At 42.0% G+C, this 23,250-nt stretch overlaps 1 protein-coding gene across 4 annotated transcripts in view; it reads right to left on the reverse strand.

Annotated features, from left to right (window-relative positions):
* Positions 1-23,250, reverse strand: part of ANTXRL (ANTXR like) — a 58,213-nt gene that overhangs the window by 29,405 nt on the left and 5,558 nt on the right. For all 4 annotated transcript variants that reach the window (XM_069019554.1, XM_069019553.1, XM_069019555.1 and 1 more), the window contains 11 exons: positions 15,914-15,985; positions 15,711-15,782; positions 13,522-13,603; positions 13,386-13,419; positions 11,375-11,454; positions 11,193-11,261; positions 10,911-10,991; positions 10,747-10,807; positions 4,117-4,215; positions 1,778-1,847; positions 565-643 (listed from right to left, as the gene is read on the reverse strand). In XM_069019554.1, coding sequence (XP_068875655.1) covers positions 565-643; positions 1,778-1,847; positions 4,117-4,215; positions 10,747-10,807; positions 10,911-10,991; positions 11,193-11,261; positions 11,375-11,454; positions 13,386-13,419; positions 13,522-13,603; positions 15,711-15,782; positions 15,914-15,985 — 799 coding nt within the window. The remainder of the gene's footprint in view (positions 1-564; positions 644-1,777; positions 1,848-4,116; positions 4,216-10,746; positions 10,808-10,910; positions 10,992-11,192; positions 11,262-11,374; positions 11,455-13,385; positions 13,420-13,521; positions 13,604-15,710; positions 15,783-15,913; positions 15,986-23,250) is intronic.

Consider the following 23,250-nt stretch of genomic DNA (forward strand, 5'->3'; position numbering starts at 1 on the left):
CACATCTGCTTATCTATTAGTCAGTTTCTTAATTTTGCTTATTTGATTCTAAAAATCAGATATTGATAAAGGATCACCTCTAGCTGTTTATCCCTTACATTCCACCTGGTCTTTTTGACTGTGTGATGCAGGACAGGCATCACTGTCCTTTTCCTCTGTGGCCTTTCCAGATAAAAGTCCTAACAGTTGTATCTTTCACCCCAGATCCCATCAGAGACCCTAAGGCTCAGAGTGTTGCTGCCTGGTGCTCCTTCCATCATTTTTTCAGATGTCCTTCTGGTAAGACCCTAGTTTTGAGGATCTCTTTTCTGGGGTAAGAATGGGCAGGGTGCCTTTTATTATAATTTTTTACTCAGAAAATCTATCATGATCTATCCATCATCAACAACAATTTGATCTTAAGTTGCCCTGGTTATTTTCCCAAGAGCTGCTAGGATTCAGTCAGTAGCATGATGCAGAAGCTGCAGAGAGCTCACGCTCACTCAAGAAGGCTTTGCCTAAAGAACAACCATTTCTTTCCAAGGTCTCATGGTTCCTCTGTCAAGCCCCATTGGAATTACTTACACAATGCGTGCTGGTGATGCTGACAGAGCTGGAGATGAATGTTAGCCCGTTGTTCATGCTGACTTGTAGGAAAACCACCCTAGAGCACAGAACAGATACATTTATTTTTAGTGTCGTCTTTACACCCATTGTTACCTTTACTCTGTTTTAGCCACTGGTTTATGAGCATGCATGGATAGCATGTCCTGTTGAGTCCTGTTCAGGGCATTTTCATGCCCTCAGGCACTTACCTGCGTTTGACTCCCTGCCCAGGAGCCACCTTTTTCATGTTACCTTTATTGAGCTGGGACATTTGCTCTTTATTAAAAAACCCCATCCCACCTGGGGCTAAGGGCACTAGGCCAGTGAGTCATAACAGAATGCCTCAGAAAATAGCAATACTACTGGAGATAGCATGAGAAACTTTAAGACTTTTTTATTTATTTAAAGAAACCCTTCTGCCAATGAGTCAGAATGTGTTCTTTTGTATCAAGCAAATCCAGAACACCTGCACTGAGACCAAGAAGGGCAAAAACACTGAAATGCCAGTGAAATTCAAGAAGAATATTCCCTAGCCATTCTCCAGTATCAGAGAAAGAGTCTACGGGAGAAAAAAAAATTTAAGTGATAATAAAAAAAATGACAAAACCTCACCAAATTCATTTCCTTCACCCACAAATACAGAAGGGGAGGGAGGCCTTCACTCTTAGCCCCAGTACAGCATTTAAGCACCCACAAGATCACTTAGGGAAAAGGAGACATTGTGCCATGTCTCTCAGAAGTCTACAGGATTAAAAAGGCTAAAAAATATCAACACTAGATGCAGCAGAGCTAAGTACAGGAAGCAACATACACAATAGCAGCAAAGGAATTCGAATCAAGCATCTCCTTTCCACCAAAATTAAAATTTTGTCTTGAATTTAATTACCTTTTGGTCTGAAAAAACAAGATATAGGAAGAGAGGAGGAATCACCATTCTGTGATGCTATGAAATGGGGCCATGGTCCAAGAAGACCTTTGGTTAAACTGTGCTGAAGACCCAACATTAAACAGAGCTATGCTGGCTCCTACTAGGAAAAGATTTGGCACAAAGGAGATGGCTGCAATATGACACACACACACACAAATTTATTAGCTTGACACTTTGGGCAAAATCCTGAGCCTTTGGCTCAGTAATGACATCCTCACCCAGAAGTCCACTCTCTCTTGACACAAGCTGGAAAGCAATACTCACTGTCCAGCATCTTCTATCACTGGGGCAGGGCAGAGTAAGTATGTATCATGAACAAAAGTCGGCTTTTCATCTGAAAAGAAATTAATATAACTATCAGGGATGAAAAAAATAAGTTGTTCCAAGCAGGCCATCCCCTTGAGAAGCGCTGACACCAATGACAGCCACAGATGAACTCAGTATATTGGCAAGTACCAATACTCCCCAATAGTGCTGATTACAAATCGAAGTATAGAATAACCATTCATATTGATGACAACATGATGCTATCAGGCTAGAGATATCACAGCTAAGAACTGGAAGTTCATCTCTGTTCCTGATAGCAGTGATAAGCATTTGGAATTCATCATGTCTATCATAAAATTACATACAACCTCTACTCACACTGAATACTCTGACCCCTCAAATTACTCAAGGGCTCAAAAGTTTAGGGTTCAATTTTTGTCTACCTATGTCCAAACACACAGAGAAGAGACTCCAAGGCTGCACTGTCTGATCCCAGGAAAAATGAAGGAGAGAGAAGGGGTGGAGCTGAAATGGAAAAATACTGGGGCAAAAAAAACCCCCAAACCCAAAAGATGGTTGGTCATTTACAGGAAACAGGCACAGAGGGGCCATGACTGATGTTAGCATGAGGACCTGCTCTGCACTAGCTGCTTCTCCTGGACCCAACCTCCCCCCTGTGGCAGCATCATCTGTAAACAGCCCATGCTTCTAAGGGTTTGGTGCCGGCAAAGTCAAACACAAGGGCATATGTGTCTTCCCACCTCCTTGCACTCCACTGCTCCAGGAATCAGCAGTGTTAATCCTGTTGCTTTCAGAAGTCACATCCAGAAAGCCAAGTCCTGAATACAGACAGGAGGCCCAGCAGGAATCCTGCACTGCCACTCCACCAAAAGTGTGTCAGCTGAAGCACAAGAGCACACACACCACTCCAGTGACTATAGCTTGGCACTGAATGGCCAGCAAAGCAACTGTGGTGCCAGCCTGGAGAAAGACTGGTCTACAAGAGTCAAACCCAAGGGAATAATGGGCTGATAAAAGCTGCCATCTTATTTATATTTTAGAGGCTTGTTTAGTCTTTTTATCTAGGAAAAAAATTAACTCAACAACAGATGTAAGAGTTGTTCCTTCATGCTTCAAGCACACCTGAAGACAGAACTAATTTTCGTGCCTTGGCAGAGATGAAGGCATGGAAATCAGTGATATGTTTTAGGGCCAGCCTGAGGGGGAAAAAAAGCCAGCATAGATCAGCATCTCATCAGAACAGCTGTTGCAAACCTAACCCAAAGAAAACACAGCATGGAGTCAGAATGGAATCAGAGAAGTTTCCCTCCTGTGTATTTCCAGGCTCAGGTCAGCACTTACTGTGTGAAGTCCAGTCAAGGTGCTAATGATTGGGGTCAAGGAAGAAAAAGCAAAATGTCTGTCTAGCTGATAAACCACAAAAACCAAATCCTGGTTAAAGCATATCTGTAAGTGGCATAAATGCAAGACCACCAGAGCTGATTGACTGCAGTGTCGACATAGACAACTGGGATGGGAAATGAAGGAGCAATTCATGTGCTCCCTCTTGTAAGTGAATTCACTGCTAGGAAAGGCACCAGTCTGGCCACGACAGGATATGAAAGCCTCTACTGTGCTCAGGCCACAAGGGTAGCATATATGAAAGAGGAGCAGAGCTCCCCCTCCCCACACCACGCTTCTCTCTGCCAGACACACACAGCTTCTCAGGAATGAGAGAGGACTGCTGAGAAACTGGACATTTCATCTTTTTTTGGCCACTCAGTCCTTTGCCTTGCTGCTGAGACAGCAAACGAAAGACCCTGCTCAGCACAGCAATGACAGCGAGTTTCCATGTTACAGAGTCACTGCGATGGGACCAGCACCTGGTGTCAGAGAGGAACAGAGCATGCCTGGGAGGCCTGGCTTTATGGCAATTGTCTTCTAAGTTGGTGAATAAAAACTCTGAAAACACTACCAGGGGATCAAGATAGCACTATTTCTTTTTACTGGTGATGAACAAGGGAATAGGAAGCAATTTTAAGTTTCCATCTTAAAACCTGATCCCCAGGTGTATGCAGCACCCGTGTGCATCACTACAACGGTGCTAAGGTCACTGTGCAGCAGCATGCCCCGTGCAAGCGCTCACAACACAATGCCCGCAGGTCACTGCATTGAATAAGGATGAATTTCAAGCTTCTTTTGAGTTCACACCTCTACCCCAGCTCCCTCTCACATCTGCTGCAAGGACTCCCCTTAACATGGATGAGAGCTGGCCTGTGTCCTGTGAGGTGACACAGCCACAGGGGTCATTGCAATCCACCAGCCTGCAAACTTACTGATCGTGAGGCTGTCATTGAGCTTGAAGCTGCAGAGTACCTGGTCGATATTTCTTGCATGATAAAAGCCATTGCCTCTTACCACAACTTGAAAGGACTCTGTAAGTGAAAATACAGAAGATTTATGAGAAATAACTCAAATAAAGTATTTCTGTTCAGAGTGACACAAATTAAAATGTGACAGTAGCTGTTCTCTGCCCTATGCCTGAAATAAAACATTCACACTGACATTCCCTCTATTCAGCAGCAATGTCCAAAAGTGGCATTAGGGCTTCAGAGACTTCTCTTTGCTTCAAATCAGCTCCAACAAGTGTAACACAACTGCAATGCCTTAAAGGTGCCACAGTAAAACTAAGTCTGACTTGACTGATGTTATCTCATGGTTCCTCCACGGCTTTTGGGGCAGACACCTTTGCTAACCACAAGTACCAGTCCTTCCCCCTAATCTTCATGGCAGACGGCACAAGGCTTTCAGCAGCAGCTCTGTTCAGGCAGATGCTGACAGACAGATCTCCCCTCCTAAACCTCCTGTGACTCAGAGAGAAAGTTTTGCATCTGGTACAAACCTTGGGAAGAAACAGTGCTCCTGCCCATGCACTGAGTCCATGCACAGCCCCACTAAAATCTGCTCTGCATGGGAATATCCAAGGACCCAGGCACCACTGTTTTCTTTGTGCTCTTCTCCCACATCCCTGCTCCAGCAGCTGAAACCACCAGTGGCACAAGGAGAAACCTGCCACCACTTCTGTTGCTTTAGTCCTGATAGGGAAGGCACCTGAGATTTTTGACATTATTGTGATAAGAACTATGATTTGTTCATTCAAGCAGGAGAAGTATCATCAGGTTTGGGTTTTTTGGCAAACATTCCAATAGCCTTTTTACTGACAGAGCAGTTTTGCACTTGAGTAAAGCCAAATCTCTGTAAGAAGTGAGATGCCAACTGCACATGCCCTCCACTACTGATCATGTTGCAGTGCACTGAGCTTACTCACAAACCTAAAAAATAACTCTCTTTATTGCCAGAGAGATCAGTAATGCCTGGCTGAGCATCTACTAGAACTAGAAACATGCAGGGGAAGGGAAGGGATAGAGACAGGTAGAGGTAGGATTGCTGAGTTTGTCTATCATGAAAGCACCTGGTGGCACCATACCCAGTACAGTTAGAGACAGAAAAGGTAACTCAAGGAAGAAAAGTATAAAGAAATCTGGCTTTGTTTTCTCAGCTTCTCCCCAGCAAGCTTTTAAAGTTATTCCTTAGTAACCTACATAGTTAACACTTCTCCTTGGAGCTCTAACAACACATCAGTTTGCTATTCTTCCCTCCCATTTACTGTACACAGGTGAAGCCCAACACAGAGCCATAGTCCCCTTTCTGCTAGGTTTAGCCTGAACTGCCAAACTAGGCCCAAGATACCCCAGGAAGGGAAGTGGCAAGGGAAACTTGGTACACAAAAAGCCATTGTGGCCACTACACTGACCACAGAGCTGACACCTTTAATGCAAGCAGGTGGAGAGACATGTTACAAATTTGTTCTGTCCCCAGCAGGCTTTTGAAACTCCCTTTGACACTGCACACAAGCTGACAGCTGAGATCCCTGGCTCTCACACCGGCCTCTGAACAGCATCTGAGGCCAGCCCAATACATGGGGAATAACAGCACAACACAGGACCAATTAATCTTCAAGCTTCACATAGAAAAATATGAATAAATTATATAGTACTCCACTAGTAGCAAGTAAAACCACAAACAAGACTATATGCATCGTCATTTATACTTTGATGAACATGCTAAAAAGGAGATCAAAACAAAGTTGGTAGGATTGAGGGGAGCAGTACACGATTTTTAGCAATGTAAGATTTGGCTTTTAGCAACATTCCATACAAGGCACTGCCATGTTATTTGTATGCTTTGGAGGGAGGAATCATTATTGGATAACGCTGCGTGAGACCCAAAGGTGGTTGAAATACATTCAGCCTCATCTGCCTGCCCTTCATCATCAAGCTACTGCAAGGCAAGCTAGCACAAAGATGTGAGGTGCTTTCACTTTTCTGTACAAAGAGCTTTTTGCCAAAAAACACCCACTCATTGCCATTCTCACTGCATTGAGTTCTAATGCAACTCCAGGTGATTTGGACCAGGGCATTGACAAATTACAATCAAGCACTGGAAATCCACACACTGGTTTTCATCATAGTAACTTGCTCTAGAGCAGGACTCTAAACTGACAAAAGCCACAAGGTAGATGGGAATCAAAGAAGATATTTTGGGAGGAGGAAAAGAAAATATCTGCTGGAGTGAATTTTGAAATGAAACATGTGCTTAGGCACCTTGCTAAAGAAAGATGATAAAATTTGAGATCTCAATGAGCACACCAAGAACCAAATACACAAATCCAGCATCAGAATTTGGCCTCTCTTTAATGGGAAGGGTTATACATCCTGGCTCTCACTGGGGGTGGTGGGCATTTCTTTAAACAAATGAAAATGGACTGTAGGGCAGATTCATCTGCTTCTTACTCCAATAAGAATCTTGAGTTACTCTTAGTCAGATTCATGCCTTGAGCCATTCCACATTTAACCCAGCTGATATACTGAGAATTATTCTTGATGAGCATCCCTTTTTTTGCCAGCAGAGCTGAGAGTCATGACCAGCCCTGAGGGCAGCTGGGCCTCTGCCCACCCACCCAAACTACCTGCCTGGGACCACACACTGCCAGACTTGCTTGTATCCAGCCCAATCCACAATGGCTTGAACACCCAGCCAAGGTGATAATTTTTTTCCCCCCATCTCAATTTTATATTTTAAAAGAGGCTTGCTAAAACAAAATTGTACTTAAATTCTTCTTCCCCTTCTCATGAATTAATGGCCTTAAAAGGCAGCAATCACAAAAGCTTAGTTGGTAGCTGTTTCAGTGGCTTTAAAAAGATGCAGCAAGTAAGAAACTTTCAACACAAGACATCAAAGGTACAAGCTACACCTAGAAGTTTAGTCTTGTCAGGACAGTTTACCTCTCCCGCCCTTCTTTTCACTGTGATGGCCACTCTGCACAGTCAGTTGTGAACAAGTGATTGGGCAGCAACCTGTCCACCAACACAAGCTGACAATATACCAGACTTGCAGGGAGATGTAAACAGCTGGTACAGGGTTTGTTGTTGCTGTTCAGAAACCTGTCCCCTTGGTTGCTGTGGAGCATTAGCGTGCTCTGGATGACGGTCTGTTGAAATGGCTAATTCCATTTAATTTTGCGCCCTGGCCCTGGCTGCGTCCTTTTCTGCCTTAGTTACTGTCAGATCATAGATTGCAGCTTTTGACAAGACAGCGAAGGGAAAAAGGTCAGCACTGAAATAACCGGGCGGCGCTGGCAGCGAGATGGTAGATTGAAGCTGGTGTGCACTGGCTGTGCTGTCGGCTCCGCTTCTCTGACTCTGATGAGAAGCTGACTGCTTTCATCCACACCTGGTAGTTGATGTGGCCACTAGGATGCCACATCCAACAAAACCTTTCAATCACATCTGCGTACCATAAGCATAATCAAAGCAATGATGCTGTCAAACAGGATATAAGGCACCTCTGATGCTGCACTGATAGCCTGCTTACAGGCTGCATGTCTTGGTCACTTTAAATCAGAGGGAACACGAAGGACCCAACTACACTGCTCCACAATGGGGACAATGAATTTGCAGGGTCAAAAAGCATTAAACATCATATAGCTGTCACAATACGATGAGATCAATTTGTAACTTGACTTGCCAGATAGCTTTGTCACAGAAAGCCAGAGTCCCAACTGGAATTGTCAACACACAGAAATTGTTCCATTAGCCTTTTACTAAACCTCTGGCAAGTCAAAAATGAAGCCAAGATCATCAGTAATCACCAGTGCAGTAGTAACTATGAGAACACTTAAAAGGAGTGGCTCAGACACTGCTTTAAGCCCTGATCATAACTTTTTTCCACTGAGCCATACAAACCCCATATGATCTCAAACCAAATTGCAAAAATTATCAGCAATGCTAAATAAAGGCTAAACCAATTATCACCTCACTCAGGTAAGTTTCATACAAAAGTGTGGACAGACACACATTTCAGGGCTGTAAACAGATAAATATCTTTGCTGGAGAATGTGATAATATAGTGCACTCTTTTCAAAGGTCTATTATTTTTCAATCATCATTTTGAAATACAAATTTCTATTATGTATTTGAAAAACCAACCAAGCCCAAAAGGGCGAGGAATGGTGAATTTCTAGAAAAAGTTACCTTCTAATTTTCAGCCAGTGGGTACATCCACCATGCAAGTGTATATATATGTTTTGATGCAGGTTTCAGTGGCTCTGTATCTTAACACAATAATCATTATCAGTAAATTATATCAGTAATTACCTATATTGAAAATGCATTAAAATTCTGATGTTAATGCAAAAAAATAGTGAAGCCTATGAAGTAAAGTCCAAATTAAGCACATTAAAAAAATAAACCACATTACATATAGAGTAACACTAACTCTCCAGTGAACTGAACTCAAGATCTGGATTCACACTACCATGAAAAAAGTTGTTTAATCCCAGGGGATTCCTTCCAGGAGACAGTGGTGCACACAGCTATACAGATGAACCTCCAGCTATGTTGAATTAAGTGGGATAATAAAGGATAATAAATCTAAGCACAAATGTAAATATTTGTAACCTCATACTGTAAAATCTCTTGCAGGAGGTAATTTCAGCTGTGGCTTACAGGATAATAATAAATGCTATTACAGGCCTGATTCTTAGTGCTTAAGACCTTAATACTTTAAATACAACAGTATACAGTGTACACCATGTGGAGCTGCAGCTCTGGCTTCCTCCCATTTTCAAGCTCTCTGCTGCTACAAACAAACCTTCAAAAGCACGTGGAGATTGGGCAGCAAAGCTTCACCATGTGCCAGCCCTTGCTTGGTCAACAGAACAACAGGGGCAGAGCAAACCTCAGAATTTAGTGGGAAAGAATTCACTTAAAGCACTTTCACTTAAAGTGAAAGCACTACCTTGCTGAATCAGCAGCAACACAGAGGAAAAACTACAAATCCAAGTAAGGCAACAATATTTTTTGGGGTCTTTTTGTAAGGGCAAACTATTTTTAAAGAGTACTTGTGTAATTTTAATCACATTTGTCATAAAGTTGTTACCTAGCAAGCTTAGCAAAAAATGAAGTGGTTTGAACTCATTATCCTTTGGAAAAAAAAAAGAAATTCTACTCTTTTTGCTGAAATAATTAATTTTATTTAAAGAAATTTTTTTCTTCAGATTTTTTTCTTAAATACTCCATAAAGATATTTTCAACATTCTATTTGAAAAAATGATTTCAAATTCAACTTTCCAATATTCTTAACATTGCTCCAAAGAATTGAAAGAATACTACTGAAATCCTTCCTATTGGAATGCTCACATTTTCATGTAGCTAAATGAATTTTTGTTTAACAGGACATCTTGCAATAAGCTTTGCACAAAAAATTGTTAGGTATACAATAATTAGGCAAAAAATAGGAAAGTATCATTATGAGATAAAAAGCTTTAAATGTCAAAGCTTTAAAACTGTTTTTTTTTAATTCAACTCCACAATATTTTTAAAAGTAAAATCATTCCTTTAAATTTTCTACAGATGAGATTTTACATCTAGTCCACAATAATATACTTAGGAATAATTCAAGAGACACAAGGATGTTTAATGTTAAATTGAAACATTCAGGGTAAGATCATATAGTGATTGACATGTGGAAATGAAGAGTGAACAATTTCTTTTCTGTGATACTAAATTTTTCCTGAGTTTCATATTTTATCTGTTTTCAAGGTCAGCTTTCATGCATCATTGCCATTTTTTATGTGCTCCTTTTTACAGTGTACAAGGGAATGAACACAAGACACTAACACTAGAGCTAAATGACCATGCTGAAAACTGTACCTTCCAGCAAACTTATGGTGTCACTCTTACTCTGCTGCAATGGCTTCTAAAGTAGATACAAACACAGCACGAGAACTGCTAACATAAACCAGAACAAATCCAAGTGAAATATACTAGATACGAAAGGCATGAAATTATCAACAACTCCTCTGGGTATCCTTCATGTTTACCATAAAGAAAAATGGTTCTTTCAGACAAGTAAAACATTAGCATTTCAGAAAACACAAGAGGTATCTTGGCCTATGCAGCAAATCATATTTGGTTTAATAAACCTTAAATTTCTGTAAATGTTTTGCAAAATCTTGTTCTAAGTGCTGACAAGTCTTAGCAGATCCCAGGAATGCAGTCTTTCCAGAAATTTGTGAGATATTGCCTTTAGACCCTAAAACATCTCTGTCAGTCTGGCTTTACATTACTTTTCTTCTCTCTCTCTCAGATTTTTTAAAAAGTGGTGTCCCCAATTCGCTGTTACTTCTGTCAACTCTCCAAGCTGGTACTCAGTCACAGCAGCTGCATGTTTATTGTCAGAATGTTTTTCTCAAGCTGAGAAGGAATGTGCAGGGCTTTAGCCATGGCCTGAGAGGATGCTCTAACACAACCACAGGCTTCATCTCCAACACCACATTAGGTAGTTACTGACATTTCATCAGTGTCATTCATTTGCCTTAACACAATGTTCTTGTGGAAACTTACCTCCTGCACAAACACTGGATGGTTCAGCTGCTAGGATCTCAATGCAAGACTTCTTCAGAATCTAAAAGATTTAGATAAGCAAATTTTTTTATAACCATTTTCATCTATGTTTTATTAATGCAGGAAAGGGCACCCTTTACTGCATTTCAGAATATCCAACTTACTGAATCAATGGTTCCTCTTAGGGCATAAAAGCCTCCCTTAACTGGAAAAACATGATCGATGCTGTCAGCAATCGTTGACAGCTGCAAAGAAAGACAATCATAAATCATGAGGAAAACAAAATTACAGTGAACAAAACCAGGCCCTTTCATACTTGTTAAAAGACATCACACTGACACAAAATGATTTATGCCTCAAGTAATTGAATAAATGCCTTCATCTGATGCTGTTACTTGTGCAGTAGTATAACAGAAAAACACAACAAGAGAAAGCAAGCAAGTTACCTGAGTTTCATTGAAATCTTTCACTCCAACACAATAAACAATAGCTCCAAAGCTTCTGGCTCTGTTGGCCTAAAAAAACCAAGAACTGCCATTAAGTGCAAAGCCAAATAATCAGTGGAGCCAGCAGTAAATGTGTACAGGTTTGACATAAATTAGTTTGGACAAACACAAAAGTGACTTACTTCTTGTTCTGCATAATAAAACTGAGCATCTTGCAACTCTCCATCCGTCAGGGCAATAATCACACTCGCGGTCCGAACTCCTACACGGAGGGCAGTTAACAACAGATTGCATACACATGACACAAGATTCAGCAATGGAAAAAAATGTTTGGAGTGAGGCAATCCTTTCTGCCAACAAATAAATACAAACCCATAAGGCCAGCCTCTCAGCCTGCTTTGTATGGACTTAGTGATACACCAGCTGAAGGCCAGATGCAAGGCATGCAATGAGCCAAAACCTGCACACCTTCATGTCACAAGCGTCACTGGCAGGGGAGTGCTGCTCTAACAAGGCCCACACACCGACCTTTCTGTTCTGCATTAAATAGATCACCTACCAAGACTACAGCCAGACCTTTCATGTGGAGAACAGACAAAATGGGTTTGCAGAGAAGGAGAGGTTTCCCCTCTTCTCTTGACAAATTTGTCTCTAGATAAACATTGGCCAGAGATTGTGGTAAGAGATAGGTCTGCAAAAGGAGCTTTCCTGAAATCCTACCTTCCCCTCCAGCAGGCTTTGAAAGAGCAACCCCACTGAACATGGCATGAAATGGGCTTCTATAGGGAGGTCAGTCCTACAGTTCTCAAGCAACAAGAACTTCCAGTGAAATTCATAGGAATTCTGAGCATGTGAAAATCTTAAGATCAGGTTCATTAGAAAGACATCATGTCTTGTGATACAACATTTCATATCCCACCTAAACTTAAGTGAAAAGGTTGTATAGACTGCAGAGATTTATTTATGTAATGGAGTACAGAATACAATGCTACCTAGAAAAATGCAACCTGTTAACAAAATTAGGCCAAATTAACATGCAAACTATGGTTCAACCAACCATTTTGAGTCCATAGTTCTTAAGCCAAGTAAATAATACACATACATGTTACTTTCAGGCATGTATTTGTTATTTTTTCAAAATAATCTGCTACAGTTTCAAGTGTCTTCCTCCATACTGGCTGAAATTAAAGACTGATTAGTTCTGACAGGTTTCTTATGCCATGCAGTCCTTCCCATGTCATGTCAGACACAGACATAAATCTTAAAAAAATGACCTGCAACTTGGGGGAAAAAATAGCTCGGATTCCTTTTTTTTTCTGCCCAGCACCCTTGAAAAATGCTGAAAAAACCCAGAGATCTTATTTTGTTTCCTTTTCAACACTTGTTTCTTTCCTGGTAGCTTAGCTTCTAAATCCAGATCTCATCTACTCTTTTTCTTTCCTAATTCAATTTACAGAATTCTTGATTAGCTCTCAGCTATATGCTATGAAGTAGAATTGTTTTCAGTTGGACACTTCAGGACTTCTGATTTTACTGGCAGAAATGCTGCAACACTGTGCAGAGCTGCTGCTCCTACTCACACAGCCTATTTTAATAAAAAGACACTGACCTGTTTCTCCATCTTCCAAAGAGACAATCAGCTCACAAATGAGAGCAACCTCACACCAGGGTATGAACTAGGCTAGTCTTGTTAACTAACTAGGTCTTCTTCTGGCACAGAAAAAAACCACAAATATACTTTCCTCTAAAAATTTAGTGAAAATGCACATTTTAGCAACTCAGAATCTGAACACAAATCATTCACACTGATGCAAAGTCCTCCTTCACACCTACACTAATGAGAACAAGGATGTGGGACCACAAAGCAGATGGGGTGAGTGCATCAGGACAGAAGGGACCAGGAAAACGCGGGTATTCCTGTCTCCTGGGTGCAAGATGGGCAGTTCCAGCTGCAATGGTTTGGTCTGCATTCTGCAATGGTCAGATCTGGGATCATACTGGTCTTCTCTGATCTCAATAAACCATGAATCACACATATAAAAGTAGGGCTGTAGTCAAAATGGAATGCAGTGTTGCATAACACCACTCCTTCTCCAATACATCTTGCAGCGGGTTTACTGCAGGTCATAAAAAGAGCTATAATCCCTGTCTTTTCCATGCAGATATCCAACATGAATGATATACAACACATACCTCCATAGGTTTCATGGTAAATTTGTTCATTTGCCTGCAATGAAGTGTAGAACATGGTTAGCTCTGAAGTATACCAGCAGGAAGTAAGCAAAGTTTATATGTGTAAAACAAAGAAAATAGGTGCCATGATGTGTACCCTTTTAAATCCTTCATGCATGAATGTGTCTCCTCCAGGGAGTTCTTCCTTAAGAATGTTGAGCCCTCGTCTTATGGCTTCCCTTTGGATTGAAAAAAAAACCAAACACAAATAAACAAAAAAATCCCAGGAAAATATTTTATTAGAAGTTTTCTTTTCTTTTGTTGAGATATTCCTGTACCACAGCTAGATTGTGCACCCTGTCAATCAACTGCACAGAGTGCACAGGCATCAGCTGAAACACTGGTTGAACCAAGATTTTTTTCAAAACCCACAATTTCTCAGCCAAACACCCAGGGGAGCACAAAACCAGACATAGGGTACAGCATTAGGGTAACATTTTAAAGATGCAATTCTGTCCCTGCTCCTTCATGCTCATATACTCTCAGTCAGGATAAGATTGAATTAAAGCCAATGCCAGATATTAAACTTTGACAAACTGCAGAACAAAACAGAGTTTTAAAGCTTATGACCCTGTCACAAAAATGGGACAAATTAAAACTCTGTATTGAATCAGTCATCAGGACAGTCTGGATTAGGATTTTTCCATTTTAAAGACAGAGGCCAAAAGATAAGAGGACAGGATGGGAATGATGAGAATTTCCTATCCTAGAACAGGGACTGATCAACCTTCCTGGGGTATAGATTACTTCTTGGAAAGAGAGGCACATGCATGTCATGACCCCTGTTGCACAGCTTCTTACTCCCCAAACACCTATCAACCAAGAGGATTGTTCAGGGACATTAATAATTTAATTGACCACTGATCACCAAAAGACCCTGTTTCTTGACGAAGTTTTCATTATATTAGTGGAACTCAAGGCACAAATATTCAACAGATAAGACACAGGCAGTTCAAACATCAGCTCCAGATGCCATGGGGCAGGCTTTTTTTAAGAGAATAGTGAGAACCTTTCTAAACTCCATTTTGCAACTGGGTATTTTAGATGACACAATCACAATTACAAAGAATACAGGAGGCTATATGGGATGAAGATAAAAATCAGGAACTGGGATTGGGGATATCCTTAGGGAAAAAGTCACATTTTTACCATTTTGAAGTATAAATGAGCTGAAAAGGCACAGAGTGACCCATACAGGGAACAGGAGTTCAGGACAGGAAGCACTCTAATACCATGTTCAACATATTGACGGAGGGTTCCTGTCTACTTTCCACCTTGCAAAGAGGAGATTCACCCAGGGAAATGTAAGCAAGTTTGAGCTCTGTCACCAACATACATGGAGACCAGAAACAAAACTCAAGGGAGCCAGCAGAAATGCAAGAGCCCTGCAGGGTTTTTGTATTTGGATGAGACCCTGGAGTACAAAGTTGAGGGAGTAGTTGTTCTTTCTGCTCCAAAGTTCCCATTATTTTATAGGGTGCCCTGTACTATTGAGGCCCTCTCACACAGCAGCAGCAGCAAAAGTGAAGGCTTTAAGCTGAAATGAAAAAAAAAAACAACTTAGAAACACCCCAATGGCAGGGATTTGTATGTGTAAGGCAAAATAAATTTAAAAAAGAATACTTTCTGGGGGGTGGGATTTTTTTGTGTTGGGGCTTTTTTCAGTGGCGGTTTGGGGTTTTTTAAAGAAAGAGAATTTGGTTGTGAAGTTGGCAACAAAATTTTTGCTCCAGTTTTTTTCTTTTACAAAGCCTGTCACTTGGCTTTACAAACCATCCCTACATGGGTACCATTTGCAGGCAGCCCAGGAGAGGGGTGCCACAGCCTGGTGAGGTCCTGCTCCAGCACCGGGGACAAGCAGCTGCTGGTGTAAAGGTCAGGGCTCTGAGTCCCTTCCAAGGGCACTGGGGGACCCTCACACACTCCTTTGCTCACCAGTTCAGGGTCTGAGACCTCTTACACAAAAATCACCTTATTTGGGGAGCTGGGGATAGCAAGTATGTACCTGGATCCTCAGCTGGAAATGCAGTTTCTCCCACTGTGCAATACCACAGTAAAGAACAGACAGCCCAGTGCTACCTTTCTCTTACAAAGCTGAAAAGAAAATTGAAATGGGACACCCAAACACCTTCTAAGCCCTCCTCCAGCTGGGAATGGAGGAGAGGATTTCAGTTGGTGCCACACCAAGGACCAAGACAGATCTCCAAATTCTGGGTGTGGGGCCACTCACTGTTTGAGAGAAGGGACAGAGGGTATTTCTGGAGGAATGCTGTGGGAGGTACTTGCCTGTTCTCTGTTAGTTTCATGATCGTAGTGCCTCGTGAAGAAAAAACAATGAAGGACATCCGCAACATTGGACTGAAAGAGAAGAACAGGCCAGATCCACATCACACATTACTTCAGCAGAAATTCATTTTCTAATAAGCACTGAACAACAACAACAAAAATTATATACAGGAAATTGAAGTATCATCTCAAAAGAACTTTACCTTATGAACTTCTCAGCTAGGCTTTCCACAAAGGAGTAAATCTCAGTCCAATGATTTTTGACACTTCCAGATCTGCATACAAAACATAATTGATTACATTAATCTTCCTTTGCAGTGAAATTCCTTGTTCCACTTTAAATTTTAAGCCTGGCCTACTCTAAAGGTGGTCAGGGACACAAATTACACAGCGCTGTGTTGAAAGCCGTAAAAAGAACCATGAAGACAAAACCCACTGACTCATAAGTAGTAAGAGGTCTGAAACGGTTTACCATAAAATTTTGAAACAAGCTCAGTAACCCTTCCATTAGCTTTGGTTCCTTTTATAGTATTAAATATAAATACTTTCTTCTAGTTTAATTAATTTCACTGGACTTCATTAAATTATCTGCTATCAGAATATTTACTTTCCTAGAGCACAGCTATGCCCTTGCAGCCACACAGGAAGTCTTGACTGATCTTCTATTCTCCCAGAATGCGTGGGAGAATGTTTCCATGAATTACTGCTTGTTTCAAAAGAGAAAGCTTTTGAAATAATTCTGAAGGGAAAGGCAGTACTCTTGGCTAATTTGCTGGACTAATGTTCTGGGCAGTCAAACCCTGGCTCCATTATGGATTTCTTGTGAAAACTTGGACAACTTAGTTACATGCAGAACACTTGCACACTCCTGCTGCCACTTCCACCATACAAAACTACATTAGTGGCACTCCCTGGCTTTTTTCTGCCAAGTCTTAGCAGGGGACCCTCACAGTCCGATGGGACTGAGACCTCAAACAGAGCCTTGCATACAGCAACCCTACAGTAAATTATAGATTTCTACCAGGTTGATCTATACCATACACTTTCAATACATTAAAAAGGCTACAAAGCATGAAAGTCAATGGTTTTAAAAGCCCTCCCTAGGACTGTGGTGTTTGTGAAAGAATGACCCATTTGCTTTCCTTGCTTGCTGAACTCATCTATCAGGTGTCTCAGGCATATAAAAAGACAGCAGGATAAATGAAACAATGGCACACAAAATCACAGGGGCTTAGATGCAGAACTAAAAAAAAAGTTCTGAAACTTAACTACTATAAAGCAGTAGGATTCCTCTTACTGCTGTTAGGCATTTTTCTGTGTAAACATGAGAAAATAATTACATACTGCAATTCTCAGTTCTACTATGGGATTTCCAAGTGATACTATGTCAGTCACTCCTGCCCTCGTAGGTCAGACACAGAAGCCCACATGTGCAATGCAGGACGGCACTGCCTGCCCTGCAGCAGTGCTGGTGGAGTGGAGAAGAGCAAAGATAAAGGGACAAGGACCAAAGGAATCTCCTGAAGTAAATAAGCTAAAATAAATCGGCTTGCGTAACCCTGTGCTTTCATGCTGCTCTTCTGGAGAGCTAGTGATTCATTCACAGAACAAACTGGTTATAAAAGAATGAAGAAATTTTCAGGCAGCAAGGGAGGGCAACAAAACACTAGGGACTGCTCAAACCACAGCTCTGTAGTCCCCAGTTTATATGTGCTACGCAACAACGTGCTTATAATTTGTGAACAGCACCAATGAAAGGTGCTGGCACTATTACCAAATTAACCCTATCAACACCTATAGTTCTCCAGGATTTTTATGAAAGTCCCATGCTAAATCTCGAAACATGATGAAGTCACAGATTTTCCTTGAATCTATCTAAGATGCATCTACAGCTCCCAACTTCTAAAAAAATTCTTTACCCCCCTGAAGCTGACACTTTCCATTTCATTCTGAGCTTGCCATCTGACTTAAATTCAACTCCTGAAATTTTCAGTGAAGTCAATTGCCCACACAGCGTAGCCATAGTTTCTTACTTGGAAAAGACTGACCTATTTTAGATGAGGTATCAAATTTCTGTGGCCAGCTGCAGAGGCACTGATGTAATCCAAAAAAAAGAAAGTAGCAGCAAATTTTCTTTTGAACTGCAACAAACCAGCATTTCCAGTACCTTCTTAGGACTGTCAGAATTACTTCTTTTTTTCTCCCTTCTTTTTTTTTTTTTTTTTTGGAAAGGGTACAGCCAGCAAGACTGAGAATTGACTGTAATAAATCAATAGGCACCCACCCCTAAAAAACGAGGGAGGTCTCTGTCATGGATTAGTCCTCACAGGAAGTGTACTGTGCTCTCAGAGTGCCCAGCTCTACATCACTGAGCCCTGCAGAGCAGAGTTACTTCAGCACAGCAGTGGGTGTTCTTCACCCCAAGAGGAATTCTGCACCCACATGTTGCTTACCAGCTGGGAAGTGTCAAAAGTGTCCCAGTCTATCAACAGGGAAAAGTCAAGGCCAGACAAAAATACTAGCAAGAAAATGTTGGTTTCAAAATCCCATAGAGGGAGTACCAGTGAAGTGATCAGCATTGAATCACTTTCCCCACCATACTCCTCCAAGTCCAGGTGTCTTCTCCCACTGCAAATGGTGCCAAAATGCCATCAAAGCCAGTCATGTCAAACTCCTCATGAATGCCAGTGGGAATGGCCTGGCTTATAGAAGAGCCTGATTTCCCCTCCCTCCCACCCAAGCTTCCCTCTAAATATCCCTGTTTGTAAAGCTATTTGTAAAGGACATTTTTGGCCATTTTGTGTGTGTTTGTGTGTGTATATATGCTTTGGAGGCTTCTTGGGTTTGGCCTGATAGTTTCTGTTGCCCCAGAGGCCTGACCTCATACCTCCAGCAATGGCAGCTTTGATGGCAGACTAAACAAAAAATTACAACACTAAAGTGTTTGCTATATGATACACTATGTCATCAAATACGAGTTCCACCACTGACAAACAGAACTGCCCCGCACTATTGAAAATCCTGAGCCAATCCACTGCCTTTGGAATCTTATCTTTCACACTGCAAAATCACTGTTTCTGTCAGCATAAACTAACTTGTTGCCCTTTATGGCTGGATCAGACTAGGAGAGAAAATGCAGCACATCAAAGATCATCACTGTGCAGAAAAAGCAGTGGGGTGTGACACACACTGGTCCACCCCCATCAGCATCTGGGACTAGCTGTGGGGAAGTGACACAGACAGGGTCTGTGTCACTTATGTATCCTGTTGTGGAGGTTTGTACCAGTAGGTCCACCGAGCCAGCACCGTGGCTGTCTGCAAAAAAAGAAAGCCTGTGTTGCAGCCAGATCCATCTTTCAGGCTCACGCCTCGGAGATTTCCTGCTTTCAGCCATCAGCTACCTGGTTCAGCCCCTCACATCAGTCAAAGGCTGCCACTTCCCTGCCAGGCCCTGGCCTTCCTCCCTGCACTTTCCCTGCTGAAGAAGCCCAGCCAGCCTAATGTTCTCTGCAAAGTAGTGAGGCATCACAAGACCTCTGTGGATGGTGACCCACAGCTGACAAGCAGTTTGTGTACCTTTTGGAGTCAAGTGGGATGTTGAAGCTTCAGCCCAAAGAGGTGACATAATTCTCACAGTGAAGGAAAACACACAGTTGCTGTGGGCAGCTGGAATGTTCCAGAAAGCATCTCAGAGCATGTTTCTGCTGCTGCTTTCACTGGGGTAAACCTGGAGTGGGACCAGAGAAGTAGCAAAATTTCTCCAGGTTTATACTTATGCTATTGGGACCAGAATTCAGCCCAAGTGAAACTAAAAAAAAATCCCATAGAAGCCATTTGGCTTGAGAGTGCTCCCTGCTCCATGAACTGTGTTCCCATTAAACACGAGACAAAGAGAAAAGTCAGCAAACCACAACACAGGAAAGAATGTCCTCCCAGCCTCATCAGGACTGGGCTCGGAGGAGCAGCTGCTGCTGCAGCTCCTGCTGCTGCTCTTTTCCTTAATTTTACATTGCTACTGCTTGATAGGAGGGAAAAAGAGGAGGTCAGTGAGTATTTCTGGGGGTGGAAGGAAGTGATGTGATTCCAAGGCTTGATTCCACTCCTGCCAATTTTGGAGTGATTCCTTCTGGTTTAGCAGAGCTCTGCGTCAGCATAAAAACCATGAGCATGTTAGAATTGTGCCTATCCAATCTGAAGTATTTCACTGATGTTTGTGAAGACAAAGGGCAAGATAAATTGGAAACTTTCTCTTCTTTCCTTACGTGCTCCCAGCAGCAATGGGAGCTGGAGCCCAGAGAAACGAAGCAGCACAACCCTGGCATAAGGGGTGCCACTTTCAGCCCAGTCAGTTCAGCAGGCAAATAGCAGGAGGGCCAGTTGTGTCTGTCCTAGAGCACACATGAATCACAGCTACCACTGAATTCACTGTCAGGAGCCCACATGGATCAACCCAGTGCAATGTACAGCAGCCACGCAGCTTTGCAGTGGAAGTTAAAACCCCAACACTACCCAAACAGTAAATATTTTTATTACCATATGTACACAGGGAAGGCAGCAGGACCCAAAGCCTTTCATCCCTGCTGAAACTGACCGAGTGAAACCCCTTGAAAGCACAGAGCTGCCCCTTGTCCTGTTCCACATACACATACCCCCCATGCCCATTTTCCTCAATTACAGATTAGCTGAAGGCAGCAATTCCAGACATCCTGGAGCAAGTAAAAGAAACATTATTACTGATGCTGGGTTTAGTCTGAATATGGTGTCAGGAGAGTATAAGACCTCTTAAGTTTGTAGGTCCCAGTAAGTCTCTACCCCCTTGAGCTAACAGTGGCCCTGTACATGGCCCATTGCTCACAAATGTGACACTATTGTTATTTGGAGGGCTCTTTGTGGTCACAACCACATTGTAGACAACAGAATTCTTGCACATGGCTAATAATGGCTCTGCAATAAAAGCAAACCCTGGGGCATCTAGTCTGTTGTGGTTTCAGACATGCTTGAGTGTTCATCCACCCCTCTGCTCCCTTCTGAGCTACCAGAGCATTCAAAATGGCAAGAGTCCTCCTCTCCCAAACAATGCATATAGCAAGTATGGAAGGGACCTTGACTGGGTGATGCAGCCAGGCAAGAAAGGACTAGTTTCTATCATCTGCTCCAGAAACCATTAGAAACACGGGCAGAGAGCCATTCTGAGACAGCCCTTGCTTCAGAGTACTTGTAACATTAATGGACAAGACAAGGGCTGGAATGGGGAGGGGAAGATGCAGAGAAGTGACTGCAAAATGGGCCTAGGCCAGCATTCGAGCATATGACCCAAAGTACATGAATCCAAAAGTTTCATGACCAAACCCATTAATGTCATAGTTAGCTTTTGTCCTATGAATAAAGTCTGCAGCAATATTACAGATTCCTCTGAAATCCTGCTTCAAATAAAACACTGCCCTCTGATCCTACAGTCATCCATTCCATTCACAAATCCTGTCCACCCAGTGCTGTATTATAGTTCTTGCTAAGTCCCTCACTAACAACAGGGCACAAAGTGAAATTCAGAAGCCATGCTCACACTGCATTCAACCACTTCAGATCTCCCTGTAAAGCTCCAGGGATGCTCTGAGCAGCATCAGGGCAAGAAGACCCACTCTGAGCATCCTGGTATTCTGCAGCACAACACAGGGAGCAAAGCATGGCACACAATCCCAGCCATGCTGCAATACTCTTAACAAGGTTCAAATGATAGGCAGGAGCAGGGATATATAACTCTTGAGCTGTTAATAGCTCACAGGAGTCAATTCATTTCTCCATTTGAGATTAGAAGATTCAATCCTACTACACCTCTTACAAATTCACAGTTTAGAACAGTGAATTTGGCCTGCAAACCCAGACAAAAGTAAGGAAATTCTCAATCACTGAGCACACAAATAACAATCCTAGGTCTGTGGGAATCTTACGGTTTACTTCCTTGGCTCAAGCCCCAAATAAATCAGATTTAGTTACATGCATAAATAGACTGCAAATGACAAGCTGCCATGGCTTTTTCTTCCCGTTAACTGTACATGTTTTATGTCAAATAATCATTACCCATTAGCTTTGCCTTGTGTTTCATAAAGAATTTTTCTCTTGGACTGAAGGAAGGAGAATTGGTTTTCCTGAATATTTCTTTTTTCCTGAAAGAAGTCAAAGCTGGCAGAAAAATATCAGACAAAATACAAACAAATAAAATCTGGTTCAAATAACATAGGTATGTATGAGACAGAATAAAAATTTGCTTTGGAACATTCCAAGCAATTATACCTGGTTGTAAACAAATCATAGCACTGGCTGCAATATAACTACAACAAAGAAAGATGCAAAGGCAAAATACCAAGAGATTATGTTTTGAAAACAATAAAAAAAATACTGCTTACAGGAGTTGGAGATTATGAGAGGTGTCATGGTACACCATGTGGTCAAGTTATAAGTGAGGGAAGTCAGAAAGCACTTTTAAATACGCACACAGAAATCAATGCTATCGAAGGAACAAAGCTGATACTTTTGTTCAGACAGCAACTCCTCTCAGCTGACATGCATCAGGTTCTATATCTTACAGTGAACTGAAGTCTGGCTGCAGGAGGTAGATATTCTTACTTAGAGGAAACAGTGGTTTAGTGGGAACAGCAGTGGTTTAAAAGTCAGTCAATACAAACTTTGCAAATGTAATTAACGTAGGTGATAGAACATGTGTGCAGACACCTATTTTTGCCAGCAGTTTGATTTCCAACCACAACAATGTTGTTTAGCCACTCATCCCCTCCCCACACACTGTGCAAAACCAGCACACAGAATGGCAGTGGACCGAGAGAGAAGCTGGAGAAGTTCCTACAGGTCCAGCTCCATCCTAATGATCTTAGGCTGGGACTATGTGAGGAAGGAAAAGAAGCAGAGGGCTGCAGTGAGACCCTAAGGCAAAAAAATTTTGCTCTCACTAATACTTGTAATTCATGAGTGCTAAATTCATTCAAACCATTGGCAAGGAAATCTGGGGGGGTGGGGAGGGAAGCAAATAATGTGTTTACCAAATGCTCTTTGTTTGCTTTAAATATGGGATATTGTGCAAAAAACAAGATATGTGGAGATCAGCAATTCCCTCTAGTTGCCTTAAAATTATAGAAGGTGACCTCAAAAAGCAGCTTTTGTTCTGAAAGCTTTTGGCAAATCAGGAAGGATCAACCTGTTTTCCTCCTGACACTTCCTACACCCACAAAACTGCCCTTTCAAGGGCAAGTTGAAAAGGGATGCAGAAACTCAAAAAACAAAATCAGGAAGGATATTGGACAGGGTAGCTAAATCCCACCTGATAAGAGGTTGTACTCTTCCCCACCAGCTCCCCACCAGCGACATTCACCTCTGGAGCAAGGCTTACTAAATTTAAAGAGAGGCAGCTGCAAAATGGATTACAAGTGAGAGATTGGGCACATTGTACTGATGTCTTTACCAAAGTTGTTGGTGACACAGATGCTCTTGGGAGCACAGGAGACAAAGTAAAATTGATGTGAAAGGCAAT

The sequence above is a fragment of the Aphelocoma coerulescens genome, chromosome 6 (genome assembly GCF_041296385.1).
Source record: "Aphelocoma coerulescens isolate FSJ_1873_10779 chromosome 6, UR_Acoe_1.0, whole genome shotgun sequence".
Lineage (NCBI taxonomy): Eukaryota > Metazoa > Chordata > Aves > Passeriformes > Corvidae > Aphelocoma > Aphelocoma coerulescens.